Consider the following 21,446-nt stretch of genomic DNA (forward strand, 5'->3'; position numbering starts at 1 on the left):
TAAAGTAGAGTTCAGCAGAATACCATTCCATACTGTGCCTTGTCACTCCAGCCTTCGGTTAGCTACGACATAATGTTACATATACAGTCATCTTTTTTTTAAAAAAGATCCTCTTTTAAAAAAAAAAAGAAAAAACATGCAAGCATTTTTGTATTTTGAAGTCAGCACATGGTTTACATCCCTTGGGAGAATATTTGTTCCATCTTATTAGTCACGCTTTCCAAATGGAGGTTAAAGTTCCCAGAATCTAAGCAATAGACAGGGTTACACTTTCAATACTGGTTGTTACCTTTTTCCTTAGCACTGACCTGCTGATGAACTCTGGGTCAACGGAGGTGGAAAAAAAGATGTTAGTTGTGAGAAAAGGAACTGAACCATAGAAGGATCCATTGATAAACATATTCAGTGGGTGATGTTCTCTGTGTGTGTGAACACGCGCTCGCACACCACCAAACGTAAAATTCAGCAGTGAGATGGGAATTGGTTTTTGAGTTATGTTGAACTTTTGTTTATTTACTTACAAAGTACTTTAGCTGTTAAGGTTGTATAGCTAACCTTCAAACTGTGACCTGAACATAAACTGTTATTTTTGCTGGCGGGTATGTGAATGACAGACTTTCCATATCAGTGCTGCTTTTCTGTTACAAGAAAGCAAGATCTTTCAAAGAGCTTTTACAAGTGGTTGTATCTCGATACGTACAGCGGGCCTCCATCCCAGCTCCCCTGCAGAGCAGGTTTGCCATCTCTAGCCACGATACGTAAGCAAGCCTCTTCTCATCACAGGCTGTTAAACTTCTCCACTCTTCTGTGCTGTCTTTCACCAGAATCAGCCTTCTTTCCCATGGTTCCTTTCACGTCCCACCTATTGCGTCCTCCCACCCGCTCCTCCATCTTCTGGGCCTCTTTCATTGCTAGTGGCTTTAGGCTGAGTAGTGTTAATGGTCAGTCAGAAAACTATATTAACAGCATCAGGTAGATAAATGTAGCTGATGGATTTCAGGTAAGATTCCACTCTCTTCTAATGAAAAAAATTATGCAATCACTCTTAAATTAATTTTCCTGAGATGTCTTAGAAGTTCTGGTCTTATATTAGAATTCTGTTCATCTGTACTCATGATGAAAGACAGAAATCATAAGCATTTAACAGAATTTGAGGAGTCGTGGTGCTGGCTCAATAAAGGAATGTAATTGTTAACATAGAAAATGGAAGAAATATATTCTGTTACAGTTTTCCTATAGTTAGCATTTGTTAGGTATAGATGGAGTTCATTATAGCAAGATAAAATTTAGTATCTATTTACCCAGTATGAAATACAGAATTCTTTCCCTTTTACTGCAGAAATATCAGGAATAGCAATACGTAACCTTCTGGAAGGTGAATGCCTATCTGCTCCCACACCCGTCTCTGTAATGAATGGCCACTAAGGCATTGACTAGACTGAAGGAATGTCCCTGCTCTGCATTGAAAAGCTCAAGTCAAAAACTAACAAGTTTGTTATCAGTGACAGGCTCTCGTAGATAAAGCACAGAAGGTTCCCATGGCTCAGAAAATCTGCCATGACTTCCTATGTGATATTGGGCGAGTCATTTAATTTTTATTTGCCTCTGTTACCTTTAATACAATTACAGTAGACTGCACATTCTCTTCAAGCCTAGCACTCTGTCTGCGTTATTTTTACTAAGAAAAGATAGAGGTGTCAGTACGATGGTGCTGAGCACTCCAGTAGCTGCTCAAAATAAAACACTCCACTTCTTGCAGAAGAACATCAAAGAATAAAAATGCTAATGAAATTATTTGTCTAATATTTTATAGAATATAATTATTATTGTAAAGACAATACCCCACCTTTTTTCCTATCTCTGATTTAAGAATATGTAAAACAGACTAAATCTAATCTCTTTTTTACTTCTTTTGTCAAGCCTTATATTCTGTGACTGTGTATTCAGCGATCAGTTCTTACTCTGCTGTTCTAAGACTATTGCCTATATTTGCATTAATTGAAATGGATAATCGAGGCAGTAATACCGTCGGTCTCAGATTCAGCAGGGCAGTCTCTTCTAGGAAATAATGTGACAGTTGCTGGCTTTGCATTGGGATTGGCCACAAGCCTCCACTTGTAGTATAATCGTTGATAAAATATTTTAATATTGCCAGGAGCAGAACTGCCATGGAGCTCAGCCTTAACCTTTGAGAAGTGTTTACCTATGGATGTGTTAAACGCATCTCAGCAGGGTACCTGTGCACTGAGGAGATGGACACGAAGTCAGATTCCAAACTGCACAGCAAAGACTAGTTTGCACAGGAAACCTGCACATCCCTGAAACGAGGACCTTGTAACACTGTCACTGATGGCCTGCCTTTCCCCATCCTCCAGAGAATCTAATTTTGACAGGAAATAAAAAACGCTTTAGGTTAAGTACTGCATTTCCTTAGCTGGACGATGATGTGCATAACACCGCCTTACCCATTCTAAAATAGTTGAAGTAAATAAGTTGTTTCCAGTCATTTAAATGGCAGCTTTTGCTACAGTTCTGCTTATGAGAATTGTCTTTGTGGTACATGTTCAGAGTCATCAAATATTGCACAAATACGCTGCCCAATTCAGCTGTCTTTTAAGAACTAGCTTATGTACTAAATGCTTACTCTACTAAACTGCAGACTGTTCTGGCTGATGGTGGGAGCTGTATCAGCACAGCCGCAAACAGCAGAGGTGCCTGAGCTGCAGTTCCCGGACTAAAAGAACGAGAATGTCCCTCAGCTCTGGCCTTCCCATCCTCCCCAAACCTCCTCAGTTCATACTAGCAATGAAAACTATTGACCTGGGGAGCCGTACCCCTTGGATCATTTGTTTTCCTGCCTATGAGGAAACGGAGAAGTTCTTAAAGATCGTAAGTGTTTTTTGAGCCCCTGTGTTGTCTGTTGGTAGTGCAGGTGTGCCCATTACTTGCTGCAAGGTGGTGGGAGTTACAGGAATGGCCTATTTTACGGTTGTGTATGCAAGATTTGTCCAGAAGTGCCCGGGGAAAGAGATAATTGCTTTGTTTAATGGGAGCACTGGCAACTATAAATAAATGGGCAGCTTCACTGAAGGAAGGGAAGAGAATCCAATTAATTTGAGAATGCAGAGGTTTATTCAGAAACAAGTGAAGAGCAGAGGCCATACCTCTTTAGCTACTACGCATATTCTTTGTGTAGGTGGTGATATTCCAGTGATAGCACCATGTTTGCAATTTTACTTAAATACTGGCTGCTTTCATGGTTGGATGGCTATTATTCCACATTAGGGGAGTGGAGATAATAGAATAATCAAAAAACTTGTAGGGCATATACTGGTCAGTAATTCTTATTTATAGATACTAAGCAGCAATGGATAGCTTTGTACTGAAAATACCTGGGCATAGGAAACGTTGAGGTGGAATTACGTGCTGCCTGCTTGTGTTTTATAGGTACATATGTGGGAGAAGGGAGGGTTACCTCTGTGGCAGTGGCATTGGGGTTTTTGCTTGCTGTGGATAATTGGTGCACTGGTGTATGGAAGCATCTTGGTGACAGTTTAATGATCATTTGGTGCTGCTTATATATAATCCCTCCCCCACCCATGACAAACCTTTTCCCAGTTGGGGCTGGAGGAAATGAGTAATGCTTAACCCATTTGTGTGATCAATTCACTTAAGCAGCTACTGTGAAATGTTAATCACAACTTTAATTTGTACTGCATTAGCATTTTGATTAACTTGTAGGCTTGCTAGCGCACTTGAAGCACTTTTACTCGTAGTTACAGCTCGGAAATGACTTTTTGATTAATTAAGTTTGTTAGACAGCAGCTGAGCTTCCTGAATGCTAACCTTATGGGGCTAAAAGTTCAGGACAAAGTTACTGGGAATAACTGTTGCTGTTGAAAAGGATTCTTGTGAATGCACTCAAAAATTTTTAATTATTGACAAAATATTACATTACTACTTTGAAACGGACTTTATACTCTAAAGAGAGCAGATTTATTATGAGAAAGATGCTGTATACTTTTCATGAGTTTGGTAGACTTGTGTAAGATTTGGAAAAAATGCCATCTTTAAGACATTGTTTATGTTTAGGAAATTGGGATTTCTTGCCAAGAGATTTTTCTCAAAAACATTTTATTGTATTTACAGTTCACTAGAATAGTAGAGAATATGAATGTATTAATTACTAATTTGAAAATAAACTGGATATTGGGACTCAACAAGTTCTGAACATGTTGGGTTCTGCCGTACCAAGTTTATATTGCTGGTATCACATTCCATAGCTCCTTTTATCTCTGTAATGCTATCCAAAAAAAAAATCAGTAAGAACCCAAGGGTTGCACTCCACTAAATGCAGACAGTAAGTGATTTGTCCTTTCCCTGGTTCTGATCGTACTAATAATGTTACTATGGAGGCTAAAGGATGAATACTGGGATAGGAATCTTACAAAGCAGCTAGGAAGGTCGTAATTTGCATACTCAGTGAGACCTTTATGATGATGGGAGAATGAAGAATTAGTCTCTCGTAGGGGGTAGCAGAGCATATGGAAGAGGGAGCTGAAAATGCTTCTAAAAAAAATGAAGGGAAGGGGGATGCAGAGGGCAGTATAAAAGGAGTGCCTCCTGAATAGGATTAATTACATCTTATTCATTATATCTGTGATAAAGTACGAGGGGGGGTGGTCTGTAGGCTGAAACTATACAGCTGTATGAGTCTGATTTAACTGATCTGAAAGAACTCCTCCGCCTCCCCAAAGTAATACATTTCTAAAAAGTAATCTTGGCCTAGATCTCTGAAGTGCAAAGGTTCTGTAGATACCTGTTTTACCAACATACAACATACAAAAGGTAGTGACTGTAAAACCCTTTTTTAAGACTTCTTCAAATAAATTCCAACTTTTCAAGTCAGTTGTTTCTGGGGCACATAATTGAAGCATCGTAATCATGATTTATATAAAAACATGAAACTTATAGTACATGGCATGCTTTAACATCTGGAAAAATATTTTACTTGTATTAGTATGATCTCAAGTCACACGTGGATCATAATATAATATTACATATTGGAAGGCTTCCTACATTTGAAGCATATGCAAAAAAGATTTATTATTATTCTGAATTCGTAGTTTTCAGGAAAATGGGTAAAATGCATAAACTTTTGCGTATTATTATCTGTAAATATTTGTCATATAAACTCGATAGTCCTAAACAGCTGTAATTAGGCACCATTCTAATGATTTTAATAGGTCTATGGATTTAAACTCGTATTTCTAACTGAAGTCTAGTCCTAGACAACAGAACTTCTATTAGCATGCGGCGAAGACGAGAGTGGGGATATTTTGATTATTTGATATTGGAATACTATACACAATAAATTCAGGTACAAAACCCCACCAGCCTTAACTCTGTTTTTTGATGTAACTGTGTAATGACAGTTTAAAGTATTTTAGTCTTACACAATTTATTTCTTTTAAATTATTGTTTCCTTCCTTAAAGCATCACTGCAGAATATGACTTGTATTTGTTTGGCCAAGAATGTGTTGGATTTACTTTACATAAATTTTCAAGTCTAAAGTGAATGTCGTTCTGCACAGAGGTCTACATACATTAGTGTACCAGCCTTCCATTTCCCAAATGAAGGCACTCAAGAAAGTGTCATAGTCCGTGAAGCACTGATACAAAAAATAAAATTAATCTTTTAAGAGTGGAGAAATTTGAGCCATGTAGCTCACCGTGAGTACTCCTGCAGTTTCAGCCCCCATCTACCAAGTCATTCCCACCAATGGCATCACTGTAGGCAGTCAGTTTTTAGCTGAGTAATGACAGATGTAATTCTCAGCCACAATGGCACTTCTTACATTACCTTAGTCTCCTTACCTAGCCTCTGTATCCAGAGCAGCTACCATTGTTCATTTAGCTTCATTGCCCCTTGCCTTAAATATAATTTAGCCACAAAATATTGACATTTATATTTACAATGTTTACAATTACATTTATATTTACAGTATTTAAGTAGAAATGCTTAGTATATTCAGAGTTATATGACAGGTGACTTCAAACAGAAGAAGAAATTATTCCAAGCAGTAAGTATGCAGTCTCTGTTAATAAGATGCAAGCTGTTTCATTTTAACACTTCAGTAACTTATCTTAAAGGGAAAAGCTATTTAAGTCATTTGAGTAGATCAGAAATTCTGCTAGTTCTACAGTCTCTGTTCCCCTGCCACCTACCCAGTCATACAAGAGTGATCCAGAATATCTGGCTTTCAAATGAAGGATGTGAAAGTAATACCAAAACCAGTGTTAAAACTCTGCAAAAAGTTACTAAAGTAAAAGATATTTCAGTTGCTAGACAAGTCTCCTAAATGGTTGGGAGGGTAAGGGGGGTGGATATGTTCATTATGGAACAATTCAGTATCTGTTATTTTGAACATATATTCAGAGTGCTTAAAAGCACCAGAGAAAAGCAATGTTTTCCTACCAGTGTGTTTTGCTATCAGTGAGTGTGCCACACACTCACCTCTCACACATCTTGCCTCCATCTTTGCTTCCCCTCAAGGCAGGGAATTATAAACCATAATTTAAATTCCAAGCATGGGTAGTAACTTTGGCTAAAAAGGGACAGACTGTAAAATCTTAGCTTCATGTTAGACCAGAAAGGTACAATTCGATCAGTTTAAATCATAGAATCATAGAATCGTTTAGGTTGGAAAAGACCCTTAAGATCATCAAGTCCAACCGTTAACATAGCACTGCCAAGTAATTCAGTACTTCAGGATAACCAAGCTCCGGAAAATAAGATGATGGAAACCTGATAATAGATGCTGAGGGTTTTGTATTAATGCACTCCTGGCATGAAGAAAGAAATAGCAAGATTTTGATCCAAACATTTTGACATTCAATTGTGAATATCATCAAAATGAAAATTTTTGCCATACCTGACAGGTACACGCACATCAATCACTTACTGATCATCAGCATTTTTGTCCTACCCTCACCATGGTTTATAGCTTGTTGCTTCCCATGTTGGTAGAAGCCAAGCTATTTTTGATAATGACAGACAAAATGTTAAAGGATGTGTCACTAATTTCTATTATTACTTTGTCGTTGTCCAAGTATGACACTTGAAAGGCTTAAAAGCTAATGCCATGTCAGTATAGGCCTCTGCTTTTATTCTCCTAAGTGCAGGAAGAGGCCCAAATAAGATGATGGTAAACATATTTTTCATTATAACAAGCAATATTTCCCCTGCCTCCATCTATTTACCTCATCTTTTCTACTTTAGGTTAAAAAGTGGTGGGCTTAGGGCTTTTTTTTTTAACTTGCTGGTTTACAAAAAAATATTTCTATGTTTTTTCTGTAAGTGAAAGCATCTTTATAGTTTTGTTGTTACACTTCTTGGACCCACTGTCCTCATCTCTTAATTTTTTCTCTGTGATGAAATTATCCTGTGTTGGCATGAAATTCTGAGGCTAGAAAAACAGATAACCAGTTTGTGCCATTTCTCAGTTTAGAATAATATTCTTAATCTGTTCCAATCTTATCAACTATAAGATATTTAGAAATTACTTACTTCTTTGCCAAATAAGAGTTAAAGTTAAGGAGCCACAAATTTCTGGAAAATTATGCTGGTTTGTAGTTAAAAACAGCAGCAACAAACCAAACAAGCAGCAACTGGAGAAACTAGAGAGACTAAATGTTATTCATCAGACAACGTAAATATTAAATACTTATCATTTTTTCTTTTGTCTTTTATATTGTTTTCTTTCTTTATTTGCTACATTTTATATAGCTAATTTGGAGATAGGGGAATGACTCAATTTGTTGCCTTGAGTATTTATAGGAATTTTAATAACCATTTAAGTATCAAGCATCTGTGTGTTTTACACTTAGTGGAAAATGAAACGTGTGCAGGTTTCCAAGGCAGCAGATGAAACCAGCCAACTTTACCATTGTTCTGACTTTTTCACAATGTCACTGTCTTGGATTTCACATCCAGATAGAGATGCTGTGAATAAATTCTATGGGTGAAGAAGCAGAAAATAAGGAGGAAAAGAGGATTTGCCATGTGGATTCATTATAACAATGTGGAACACAGAGTCTCACACACACAGGCTTTCCTTACTCCCTACGGGATATCTATCTGTAGGCCTCTATCAATTTCTAGGAGATTTTCTAGGTTGAAAGGATCCTCCAGTTAATTTCAGTGTATAGCTTGTTTTAGATTTATCTTTCTCTTACGTCTTCTCTCTTCCTTTTCCCCTTTTCAAACCTCTGTTAAAAGGGGTGGGGGTAGGGGAATAGATTTTTTAAAAAAAAAAAAGAAAGAAAACAATGAAAACAGTGTTAAGCATGTATCCTCAGAAGCATTTTTATGAAAATACCACTGCTTCATGCTGACTAAAAATACAACTTACTGTATTCTTCTTGCTGCTCATGGAAAAGACAGGATATCTATGCATCCATTGTTCTTCACGTATATACAGCAGTCTCATCATTGAGGAACATGATGTTTCAGGCTATCTCAGAATAGCAGAAAGGAAAAAACAAGAATCAGGTAGTGGAGAATAGGAGAGAGATACCATGCTGTCTGAGCAACATGCCCAGAGACACGGACTGTACCATATGTGTAGGCTTCAATATACTTTAAAATGTGGAAGTGGGTAAAGAGCAACTCGCCCTGTACATTTAAAAGATGGACTTCACTCTGATACATGCTGAGAACAATTCCTTCTCTACCTGACTAAAAATCATGTGAACCAACACATAAATCTACAGGCCATGAAGCTGCCTCTTTCGAATGTGACTTCTAACATACTTTTATTTTCTGTTGGGTAAAAAGAATGGAAATCACCTTGGCAAGCCAAGTGAAAAGACAGAAAAAGAAAACCACTAATGTTGTGCTGTGAGGTACTATTTCTAGGGTCACTGGGAATGCTATTAGGGTGTTTCAGGGTGCTATGGCTCTTCCTTCAAAACCAACAAGTTAAGTGTTAAATTTAGATCTTTTTCCACAATTCATGAGAAATGAGACAACATTTGTGTAATACAGGGTAACACTTCAAATATTTTTCTAAGTGTCACTGATCTTATCACCCTGATCTGGAATAAAACCTGTTGAAATTGCATTGTAAACTGCTAAAATAAACTGTGTGACTGGCCAGGACTGAAACTAACTTGTGTCTTTAAACTCAGTATTTCTCCAGAATCAGTGTCATTTAATTGAAATAGCTCTGCGTGTGTAAACAACTCCTTTGTTTAAAGAAGATTTCACTGTTTAGTTTGCCTTAAGTAAATGCTGCCTTTTGTTTGTCTGTAAAACATTTGATTAAATGTAAAGACTTACATAGACAGCTTCTCCTCATTACACTAGTGGCTGGAAAATAAGTTAAAATGATGCAGGTATCTGCTGTCTAAGGAAATATCAAACAATACCATTTGTCTTTAAAACAAAACCCCATGGAAACATCTTAAGCCTGGTCCTAAAATCAAACTACAGCTCTCCTAATATCAAGAAGATGGTATTTAAAGAAGTGTCGAAACTGTTCAATAGACCAGACTCTTTCCTTGCTCTCTTAAAAAACATTTTCTAGTATTTTAATCAAACTCCAAATTTCCTACATGGCAAACCACTTTTAAATACATGACTTTCTATTGAATTAGAGTATTGTAATATGAAGACCCACACTTTATTGTGATTGTAATGGTATTAAGCAACAAAATAAGCAAGACAACTATCATATTATAGCATCATTTTCTTCACGAGCTGAAATGCTTCTATGAATAGTAATAATTGTTTTCATGTACTCTAGACAGGATGAAAAGTATATGTTAAAATAACTGCATTTGCTATTAAAAAAATGATGTTGAAACCAAAAACTCATTTTTGATCCTTTCTCCTTTGGAAGAACTCTTAAATTCTCCTTCAGACAAACAGAATTTAAGTCCAGTCAGGAAAAAAGCAAGCATAACAATTTTTTCATGCTGATAGGGCCACGCGCAATGCACAATCCATAATGAATTTTGCAGATTTAGATCTTTATGCTAGTGATACTTATAGTATACCTTTTACTTGTATTGTCTAAAACATAGTAAGTAGAAATGGAACAGAAACTCATGGAAGGCAAGATGATCATTAACACTTTAAAGTGTGATGCGTAACTGCATAGGGTTTTTTTGTTTGCTTGGGTTTTTTATGTACTTTGGGAAAGGTTTTCAGATTCAGGATAGAGATACCAAAAGAGAGACAGCCAAGCATCCCTCATCCTCAAGACAATCAACTGTTTACAATGCAAAGGGTGAAATCCATGTTATTTCTGACTGTTCTTTACCCTAGGTAAACTATTAGCTGTTTTGTAATCTTTCTTCAAGATTTCAGGTTAGGTGTCAGTGTTGAACAAAACCTCAAAAATGCTTATTAAGCTAAATTTTAGGGGTTTTATCTATTCCAATTCAAGAGGCTTTTTAAGTCCTTAGGTTAAAATGGGAATAATAACTGCTACCAGTAAGTGGCTTTAGTATTAATTTTTGAACAAATGTAAATATGTTGTTGTTGTTCTTAAATAGTTCAAGGATTTTTGAATAAATATGCAATTCTGGCAAAGCTCTCATGTCAAAATAAAACCAATACTGCAGTTAATTGTAACTTCTTCCTTTACAGTAAACTTTGAGATTTACTCCTTTCATTCTGAGTTGGATTATGTAAAAGAGAGGTTATTTGTAAGGAAAAGATCCCACCTTCTGCTCTCACCCCCAAAAACATGGTGTAAATTACATTTGCAAGGGTAAGAGTTGATGATGATGATGATGCAAGATTTAAGCCATCTTTTTTCAAGGTTCATTCAAAAGGTGCCTACTGCCATCAGTAGAGGTTGAAGGAAATTCGTATGCTGAAGGCCTAGAAATTCCTGTATGTTAAACATTAAGTAAATGCTTTTACTTGTATGAACCAGGTACACAATTATACTTGCATTCTCTTTTTTTATATATGTCTCCTTTGATTAGGCAATGCTGGATGTTGCAGCACATCATGGCTGGCTGGTGACTGCTCTGAATATAACCAATCTGGTGCAGATGGTGGTTCAGGGTAGATGGATACATGACTCTTCCCTGCTTACTTTGCCCAATATAGAGCTACAACACCTTTACCTTTTTCGGTATGTAATTCTTCTAACCATTTGCAGGTTTGCAATTTCATTCCATCTCTGACTGCTGATTGTGCTTGAATGTCATTGTTGTACCCGAGAACGTTCATTAATGCACCAGAAGCAGAACTCATTCTTTCACAGGGATGCTTCTTTCCCAAATGGAGTTTCTGTTTTCAATATTCATTGATTAATTAACCTCCACAGATTATTTTGAGAACCATGATTCCAGACAAATTAACAAGAGATCACTGGAAGGGTTCCAAGTCCTAACAAATCTAACGCTGTATATTAATTATCTCTTTATTTTAATCCATTATAAAAATACATTAGTATCCATCTTAATATCATAGATGCTGCCAAGCTCTATAGATGCCTAGACGATGCAGTAACTAATGCTGCCCAAAAATAAATGACCAGCATTTAATAACAGAAACCAGTATCAAGTTTTACCAGCAAAACAACTGAAAACAAATGTTTGCTCTCCCTCCCTGGGCATATGTTTTGCTGTCTGTATCAGGAAGTGGAGCCAAGGCAAAAGGAAGGGTGTGCATGGAGGTTACCAAGGACCTATCGAGTGTCTTCCCGAACTAATGGCTGCCTGCGAAGGAAGAGAGAATGTTTTTGCTTCCATTGTGGACAGCGAATTGCAAACAGCACACATTTCACAGGTAATACTTTCTGTCCGTGGTCATTATCAATGCGATTGGAAAGGAAGAGTGGTTGGGAAAAGAAATACTTTCTTAGCTTCCTTTCAGCAAATATCATGTGACGTTCTGTATAAAGTGCAACACATGCATTGCTCTAATTTCAAGGTACTGCTAGCTTTACAGGGTTTCTTTCTGCCTGTTTTCTTAATATTATTTTCACTTATTCCCTGCTAACCAGTAACAGAGTCTGGTTTATGGCTGATATTACCACATCTCTTTGCTCTAAAGATGCTTCTCTAGGTCATTCAATCTGCTGAGTGTTATCCACCTTTTCATAGCCAGCTATGCACTAGGAATACATGCATTGCAAATGTCATCGTAGCTGGTTTCTGAAGTGGTCTGTCAAATGCCATTTTTTTCTGACAATACCCTTAGTAAAAGATCCAGCACTCATTCATTTTCTATTTGAAACAGAAAAAGCAGATGGAATTTTCACACTTCACAGGGGGAAGAAAAAAATACTGTCTCAAAATGTTGAGGCTGCTGGAGTCTTATTTTCAGTTTGGTTTTCAAGCCATTTCCAGCAAAGGACAGCTATATGCCATAGTATTTGTCACATGCTAAGCCTATTGATTTCAAATAAATGTATGAAAGATGAAAACTTCAAAAGCTATACTTCAAGTGGTTTTTATTTGCATATTTAAAAGGGCAGCAATATGTCCTGTGTTTGACTGTTCAGGTTCAGCTAAACCTTTTACTGGTATGCAAACAAGACGAAAAGTACTTAAATGTCTGTAACAGACATCTGCATTTGTAACTAAATTAACATCAAAATTTTGAATTAAGAAAATGTATTGACATCAAAACAAGGCTTCCTTTAGCAACAGATTTCTAACGTAATACGCATTGATTTCAGTCTAACTTTCAGATGTGATAAAAAATTAGAACATTGTTATAATTAGTTCAGGGAGAACTCAGAAGTAAACTTACTTAATTTATTTGCATAAATTGCCATTCTGTTATCTTTAAAAGCAAATGCAAATTGGCTCTGTCTGATATGATGATGGTTATTTGGCTCAAAAGTGCTTCAATTTGCGTAGCAATCTGGTGTCGTCTCTGCAGTGAGGCGATCCCAGGTAACATACAAATCCTGAATTATTCCAGAAATTAGTATGTTTAAAGCATCAATTTAAGTGCTAATTGCAGTAGTAATGAGAAAAAGCAGTACTACTGTGAGATTTGCATCTACTGCCCCATCAGTATGCCTGGAACGGCTGCTGACTGGCAGAGGATTTGGCTGCTAATTAAATAATTGTATGCATGGCAGTGTTCTCGTCTGATTCAATAGATGAAGATTAATCCTCAGATAAATATGTTTGGCTGGTATTGAAATGTCTTAGCAGTTTCTTCAAAAATAGCTTGTGTGTATGTGGTGTGTACGTTCACACTGTGAATGACTCTGTGCCTCTATATGCCTATGTTTGTAAATACAGATGCATCTAAGAGGGAAAAACATAATGCCTTAGCTTCATATAAGGAGAAAGTTTCATTCCCGTGAGTTGGGAATGGCCGTATTGGGTATAGCAAAGCCATGACTGTATTTTGCAGGTCATTGCAAATGTGAAACGTTTATACCAGCATTTTATATTCTTTGCAGCATTTTTTTTTTTCAGAAAAAAAACCTATTGTAATACCTTGTAGAGAACTAAAATTCATATTGAGACAGCCTGTTGAGTGCCTTCATATGTAAAGTCCTTCAATACACACTTAGACAGGGGCCAACCAAGAGAAAAATTCTTCAATAAATGCATCTTTATGATACATTTTCTATAATGAAAGAATATAAGATTACAGAGCTTAAGCCTAACATTCTGGCTCCAGACCTGAACAAAGCCAAATAACGTGATAAGTACACCACTAAATTGCCAAAAACATTCTTTTCCTAACAAACCTTTTACTTCTCACTCACAGTATATTGAACCAGCATCTTAAATCTGTTACTAGCATGAAACTGGTAAAAACAGCTTGAGCTTTAGATAAATTTGAGGCAGGCAGGAAAAGGAAGAAATTTCACATTTGGAAAGAAGAAAATGTCTTTTAAGCAGATTGGTAATTAATTTTTAAATAGCAGCTCTTGAAGCTGCTCATGGATTTGGAATATTAGGCTAAGTCCTGGGGAGACAGATTATTGGCAAAAATGCTAATGATGTTATCAAAGGTTCATGAAGAATTTCTCATGTGATTATTATTTGAATCTATGGGTTTGGTAGGTAAATAGATGTATAGTATATATGTACATGCACACATTGGCACGTTGATACATTTAAAAGGAGATAATATGTGCTTGTGTCATCCCATACAGCAAAAACCAGTAAAATTGTCAAGAAATACCTAAGTGACGTGGGAGCCTGAGTGTAATTTTCCAAAAGTTAGTTATAATCTTAAACCTCATTGAAAGTCAGCGGGGCTTTAAAAGCTTTTACATTCAAAAACTATTTAGACTGTAACTCTGATCTTTGACCTAAGCTCCATGTTTGTTTCAGAGATTCATTCTGAATCATATTTCTTTAACAAATCTTTTTCAGTTTCTAAGTCACTTAGGCATTAGGCACCTTTTAAAACAATACTAAACCGATATTTATATTATTGAAAGAGAAAAAAGAAACCTGAAGATTGAAAAAAATATTATCCCTGCCGTAGTATTAGCTGCTTTTACTCTGGAAGTATCTGTGTTCCTATAATCTTCATTTTCATTTTCAGCTGCTACTACTTGACTTTTTTCCTCAGTAAGAAAAGCATTTCTTCATTTTTTTCTACATCGCATGGATGATAAAAAGGCAGCCTGCTGTCCATATTGTATCAATGATCAAGCAGTACTAACTTTGCCTTTAATATTCAAATACACAGGGCCTGGAGAATGACATATTACAACTACTTTCTTATCTAATTAGAATGTTACTCAGAGTCACTTTGTTTTGTTTGCACTGTAAAAGCTACATGAGGACATGACAGCCTTTGACAAATAGAATATGTTGGGGTTGTACGGTACAAACCAGACCAATTCATAGTCTTCAACAGAGCGACAAGTCACGCCACTAAAGGAGTTAACACGTTATGATCTCTGCTGAAATTAAACTTTGTTCTAACATAATTGTAACAGGTCCTGTCCTCTGAGATAGTACACATAAAAGTTTTCTAGGTAAGTGGTATTTAAAGTATAACCAAAGGGGTGATCACCGGGTTGGTACATATTAGGGTGCCTCTACTGAAGACGGCAGCAGTACACTGCTTTGGTGCACGGAGAGTCTGACGCAGTAGGTCTGTACAGTTCCTACAGTAAGCTTCGTCTTAAAAACCTTTACATTAAACAGAAAACCATTTGCCAGTTAAGGTGTTACTGCTCAAGTTGCCTCATCCAGTGCGATCTGCTGGAGGTGATTTTAGCAGTGTCTTGTGTGTTAAATGTAGCAAAATCCTGGCAACAACTAATGAATTAAGAATGTCTGTGGTGTTTTTTCTCCTTCTTCAAGGTGCTGCCTTTCCCCCCCTTCTCCCTTTCAGAGTTGGGACAAAGAGGGATATCTTTTCCCTTAACGTTCTAGCCGTTTATTTTCTGTTATAATTTTCCTGTCCTTTCTTAGCTAAGGCACTATTGAGAACATCGGTGCAATTCATCAGTGTCCCCTGCTTTTACACTGCGGTTCCTGAGTGCTCACAGCTGGCCCTCCCCACCTTCTCCATTGAACAGACACAGCTGTTCACGCAGCACACAGAAGAGGGGAGAGAGAGAGAGATTAGTTTTAGCCTAAATCAGTTTTCTCATTTAGTTCAGCCAGGCTCTGGTAATGCAGCCATTTTAATCCAACGTAAGTCTGCGCTGCAGCCGAAATGGGCAGTCCTGCCCTCCCCGTGCCATTTTCACCTCTCCTGACCTAACTGGCTGCACAGCTGCACAGGCACTGTGGCTGGTTCGGGCGAGGAGGTGGGAACGAGCATCTGGGGATGAGGGGAGGAGGGATCACACCAACCCTCTCGCTGACAGTCAAAATGGCCTGTAGCCAAGTGGCTACATGAATACTTGTGCCAGCAGGGGAGGAGGCTGGACCACTTCTTTCAGTGGCACTGAAGGTTCATGCTTATTCAGAGTCCTCACAGGATTAGGGAATATGCTTCCACAATCAGCTTTAAGCTGATCTAAGTTCATGCTGTCACCAAAATGATTAGCAAGCTGATCCATCTAGCTGCGCAATCACAGCGTGGTAGTGCCAGCGTATCAGGGATGGAGGGGGGACAGCTAGCTGGCGAGGAGGGCGTTGGAGGGAGGGACGGCACCACCTTTTCTTACGGCAGTGCCATCATAGGTCTGCTCACCCTGGCTGCTGTATCCCTAATTCTGCATTAACGTATACCATTACTGTCAGTACGAATCATGGCAATGATGTCTCCAAAAAGCAAACTGAGCTTTTATTAGGGCTCTGTGCCTTCCAGCACAGAAAAAGTAATCAGAGACATATCAAGCACAATCTAAATGAAAATAGATTTTGTTGAAACACAAGATGGTCAAACCAATACATGGAAAATAAAATATACTTTAGTCTTTTTCCAGATTAAACATTTCTGTTCCATGCCAGCATTGCCCATGCGACTATGGCTACCCTCTTCATTCCCACAGGTTCCCATTTTGACATCTGCTGACTCTTTACCAAGATCAATATTCTTTTTCCCTTCTTCTCCTTCCCACCCTCTAGCTTTTCATATGTGTGGTTTGAAAACATGGGTGAAGAGCTGATTCCTATTTTGTTTTGGGGAAGGAGGGCAGGGCAGAGGGTGGTTCTTGGTTTTTTGTTTGTTTTTCTTCCAGTGCCAGCCCCATCTATCTTTTTCAGCCATAGTGAGGCCACAAATCACTGCCTCCATTCCACAGCCCCTTTTTCCATTTCTTCTTCCTAACAAATTTCATCGAGTGAACATGCTGAATTTCTTTTTACTAAATGATCGCCTGCATTAGTCCCCTCCGTTTTTGTCACAGCTTCCCAGAGCTGCTTTTCCTTGGCTGATGGAGACCAAAATGGGCTGATAGAGACCAATACACAGGGCTGCATTTTCAGGATGCCTCTCTAAGGTTGAACAGAGTGTCATGTTCAGCTACACGAATTGTATGCCTCTAACAACAGTTCTCTGTACAAGGATGAGAGAAAGCTGAGGGCCTGTTGCAGTTCGTGAGAAACCACAGAGACTTCAGATTCCTCAGGAGGACTGTAAGAAGGAGGGTTCGTGAAGAATCAATGCAAGAAAACCTTTAAAAAAAAAAAAAAAAACTAGGGATAACTTTGGATATGCAGTTGAACTTTTGGTTAATTATCTGTACTGATCCTCTGAACTCTCTGAGGTTTGCCCATTGCTAATTAGCACTGCAGTGACTTGTTCTTTATGGATTATGCTAAGGAACTTTAACTTAAAACTTAATTATACTAGTTTTTAAGTGGCTTATAGGGAAAAAAATACTTTAATTGGGAGCGGTAAGGAATTTTTCCTGTGTTCAGACATCAGTAATCTTAGTGAGGCATGTATAACATGCTTGAGGAGTTTCACATTTGTCTTATTTGCTTAGAAGAAAGCAGAGTAAGAGGTTAATGAAGAGTATTTTTGCTTATGATTGAGAGTCTTACGATTATATATGATATTCTAATGCATAATAAAATATTACTAATATAGAATAAATACGTAGACTGCACATTGAATTGTTATTGTTACAGTGACAATGGTCTGAATTGTATAGATTGTCTTGTAATCCACAGGGATCTGTTTTTTCTACAGGCTTGGAATTTCTTGTCCCGTTTGCCAATTCTGAATGTCAGCCTGAGCATTAAGGGCTGTTGGGATGACCCAGTTCAGCCACAGACCGAAGTGCCTGTTCCCTCTTCGACAACAGACACGCGAGACGACAAAAGATGGATCAAACTACATGCTGATCAAGAGTATGTGCTCCAAATCCATCTGCAGAGAACCCAGATGGGGTATCAGGTAGGTGAATTTATCATTTCCTTCCCAAGTGCACAAGTTTCCAATAATCCATTTACATTATCAATAATGCTTTATACAGCATAACAGGTTTTTTTATGGTTTAAGTATTAAGTAAATTGTAAGCACTTTCAAAGCCTTTTCTGTGTTAGTAATGAAGCAAATGTTTTTTCAGGTTGCAATAGGATAGTAATAGACTCTTAAGGTAAAATCCTAGACCAATTCAAGTCAATGAAAAAAATCTCTCATTTTTTACAAACCAGAAACTCATAAAGTTCATATGCTTGGGTACTACAGGCAGTGACAGCAGAGAAGAAAACTTCACAGGCAGTATTTAAGTACTCGCCCACCCCAGGCTCCTACCACTCGTACTTTTGCATATCCTGCTTCCCCAAGCCAGTTTATAAGGTTCCCTATTATATTCCCATGTACCTCCAAACTGCATACCAGACCCATACCTATGTTTCTACTCATCACACATCCTCAGGCCTTCACTGAGGATATTGTCCTCATATTTCACATGTGAAGCTTTTTTGAACGGCTCCTAGAACAACTTCTAGAGACACTTCTTTTCCACACCCCAATTTCAGTCGCAGCCCTTTGCCCAGTTAAAGCACATCCCATCTCCTCTTGGGCTGCTCACCCCACCAGGCCCTCACAAGTCTTCATGTGCCAAGCCAGAAACACCAGCAGCTGCACAGGTTTCCACCGGCACTGCCCCTAGCAGCAGTAGCTCGCTGTACCTGTTTCTCGGCTCTTGGAAGAGTTAAGACCATGCCCCCTGCATTCAAATCAGGCACTGCTGGCACTGCAGCCATCGCTTACTTACAGATGCATTTTTTTTGTCATTTGCATACCATTAGTGGCATATGGACCACCATGATTATAATTTTGCTAATGAATTTCTCTAGCATTTCAAACAACTAAGAATGATAATTACCCGCATTTTTGTTAAGATACGAAGAAGAGTTCAAGATATAAGCAGGGAACAGTTTTAGATGTTAGTTCTGAGACTCTTAAGACAACTTCATTTTCATAAAAATAATAACAGAGATACATATGTTCTGTTTTAAATCCTAAAGTTAACTTACATGAGTTAAAGAATTATATTTGCAAAGTATTCTTCTTTCCCAAAAGACTTCTTGTCCTGACTACAGCAGGCTCACCATAGCTTCAAGGGAGACTGTCCCATTTGTAGGAAGGAAAAAGGGTCAAAGCTCCTCCGTAAGTCGTTCTATTTGCTCTGCCAGTTACTGACAGAGACTTTTCCTAACCAGAAGCCATGGAAAAGAAGGGAGCAGGAGCATTTCATGAAGTGATCACTGTTTTATAAACCTCTCCTAGAATTTGATCCCTCTTTTGTAAGAAACAGCTGGATCAAACTGTTTCTGAAGCTTCATTGCCATGGCGGTGCTTTTTCATCTGTGTAAATCTTCAGTAAAACCTTTCCATCTACAGAACACGAAATGAATGCTGATTGAGCGTGCGTCATTATATCTGCAGCTTTCAGCAGTAAAGTCACTGTCTTAAAGAATCACTGACATAATCTTTCCTTTTGCTATATCAACCTCAAATAAAGACTTCAAGTGCTGGTTTTGTCTTTATATTAATCTTGAACAATATTGTTTAGCATTAAAGACACAAGGTTTACAATTAACCCTTCTGCAGAGAATAGCATTTGGAATACATTAGATGAAATTACAAAAAGGGAACGGTATTTCCATTCAAGTTTTAATAGCTTACAAAATAAGTGGACTAGTATCTCGTATTCTCTGTTTTTCTCTGTGGACTGTGATTTTATTTAAAAAAAAAAAAAAACTTTCATCTGGAAAGAAATAACAAAAATATTTTAGTCTGGCTAAATTATCATCTTATATAAAAATTCATGACAATGTGGTTTTGAGATGTTTTTCATTCAAGGAAGAATGGCATTTTGGAAAGGTGATTTCTGGTTTTACTAAACTGTTTCTTTTCCCAACAGGGAAAGCAAGACAGTAAAGCAGTGGCTCCTCGATTCCCCAAAGTTAAAGACGAAGGATGGTTTTTGATATTGGGAGAAATTGATAAAAAAGAACTCATCGCCCTGAAGAGAACTGGATATGTCAGAAATCGAAGTACTGTTTCTGTTGCTTTTTATACGCCAGAAACTCCTGGAAAGTATGTAAAATTTAAAAATTAAGTTCTCTTAATGATTATCTTTTCCAAGTAGTCAAGACCCAATTTCCAAACTAATGATTCTGGTTTTTACATTTTAGGTGTATCTACACGTTGTATCTCATGAGTGACAGTTACCTTGGCATGGACCAACAGTACGATATTTACCTGAACATTACACCAGCTAGTACTTCAGCACAAGTCACAGCGGAGGTGTCTGATGCTATGAGTCACCTGGCTCTCGAGTAGGGTGATCTGAAAAGTCCTTTAAAAGAACTGCTCTTGTAGCTAAGACATCTGGTCATTCCGGACATCCAAAAATGCGTTTGCCTTAGTGGAACCAACTTCAAACCTCAAGACAACCAAGAAATTGAAAGTGACTACTGTATTGACTCTGGTAACACAGAGTTAGCCACAGTGGCCTTACTCCTTTACGAAGATTTGTCTTTCCTTGTTTCATCTTTCTTCTTTCAGAAGTCATATTGTTAATGGAATTTTGACACATCAAAATAAAAGGCTAAAAGATATTGTAACTTGTGCAAATTTAGGGCTATAGTCTTCATTTTGGATAGTGTTCTGTAGCCTATGTATTAATGTAGTTTAAATAGTCATTTTTTTAATTTATAGGGAAAAATACAAAATTTGATCTAAGAACTGCTGAAAATATCAATGGAGGTGTTATATTTCACGTTTAATAAAAATAAGTCCCTAAGAATGTTTTGCATTGGATTTTTTTAGTGTAAAATATGAGATATATAGTAACAAAATCCTCCTCTTATACATACTATATTTTGAAGGTGATAATCTAAAGGAAAAATTTCACAAATTTATATTAATTATATATGCAGTAAATCTTGTTATAAAGGCATGCCAAATAGTCTATTATTTCCAGTATAGCAATGATGCAATTTATATAGATCAAGTTTACCCTTTACATGTACGTGCATACATATATATACACCATGAATTTTGAAGGACTAAGGTGTATGAAATCTGGTATCCTTGTCTAGGGTTCAGCGCTAAAGTGGGCAACTACATTCTGTAAATAAGGGAGAGTGAGGCTCCAAAAACGGGGCTTACAACAGACAGCTTGATGAGCAAGGAAGAGTTCTGCCAGACGACAGGTACTGTCTAAGAGATGCCCAACGCGGTGATAGCACCGTGGACGCACTTCCGTCTGCAATGCATAGATCTGGAGGGCAAAGGTAGGAGCTTCTGCACAATACAGTGATCAGGCTGCTTACCTCGATCCACACATCCTGAGGTCAGTCCTCTTCTCAGCCTTAAGGGGATTCAAGATGCTGAGCGAGTACTTGGAGGCAACATACTGCAAAAACATCACGCATCTTCATTCAAATAGACTAGATCTTAAACTTAATATTAATATTTGAATTTGTTCAGCTTTGCATTCAGCTGCTAAGCACTACCTTTCCAAGGGATCATTTTGCTGTCATTTCCATTGTGTTTCACCAGATGAAAG

At 37.6% G+C, this 21,446-nt stretch overlaps 1 protein-coding gene across 4 annotated transcripts in view; it reads left to right on the top strand.

Moving 5' to 3' along the window:
• ASCC3 (activating signal cointegrator 1 complex subunit 3) overlaps positions 1 to 20,681 on the top strand; it is a 289,170-nt gene extending 268,489 nt beyond the window's left edge. For 3 of the 4 annotated variants that reach the window (XM_087773464.1, XM_087773466.1, XM_087773467.1), the window contains 5 exons: positions 11,002 to 11,153; positions 11,662 to 11,812; positions 17,609 to 17,815; positions 19,794 to 19,969; positions 20,068 to 20,681. In XM_087773464.1, coding sequence (XP_087629590.1) covers positions 11,002 to 11,153; positions 11,662 to 11,812; positions 17,609 to 17,815; positions 19,794 to 19,969; positions 20,068 to 20,215 — 834 coding nt within the window. In that variant the 3' untranslated portion in view covers positions 20,216 to 20,681. Of the gene's footprint in view, positions 1 to 2,659; positions 3,148 to 11,001; positions 11,154 to 11,661; positions 11,813 to 17,608; positions 17,816 to 19,793; positions 19,970 to 20,067 lie in introns of those variants that run through there. The other variant, XM_087773468.1, reaches the window with a different exon arrangement.
• Positions 20,682 to 21,446: the final 765 nt, after the last annotated feature.

This window comes from Nipponia nippon, unplaced genomic scaffold (genome assembly GCF_047370975.1).
Source record: "Nipponia nippon isolate SJK-2023a ecotype South Korea unplaced genomic scaffold, ASM4737097v1 scaffold_4, whole genome shotgun sequence".
In the NCBI taxonomy this organism is placed as follows: Eukaryota; Metazoa; Chordata; class Aves; order Pelecaniformes; family Threskiornithidae; genus Nipponia; species Nipponia nippon.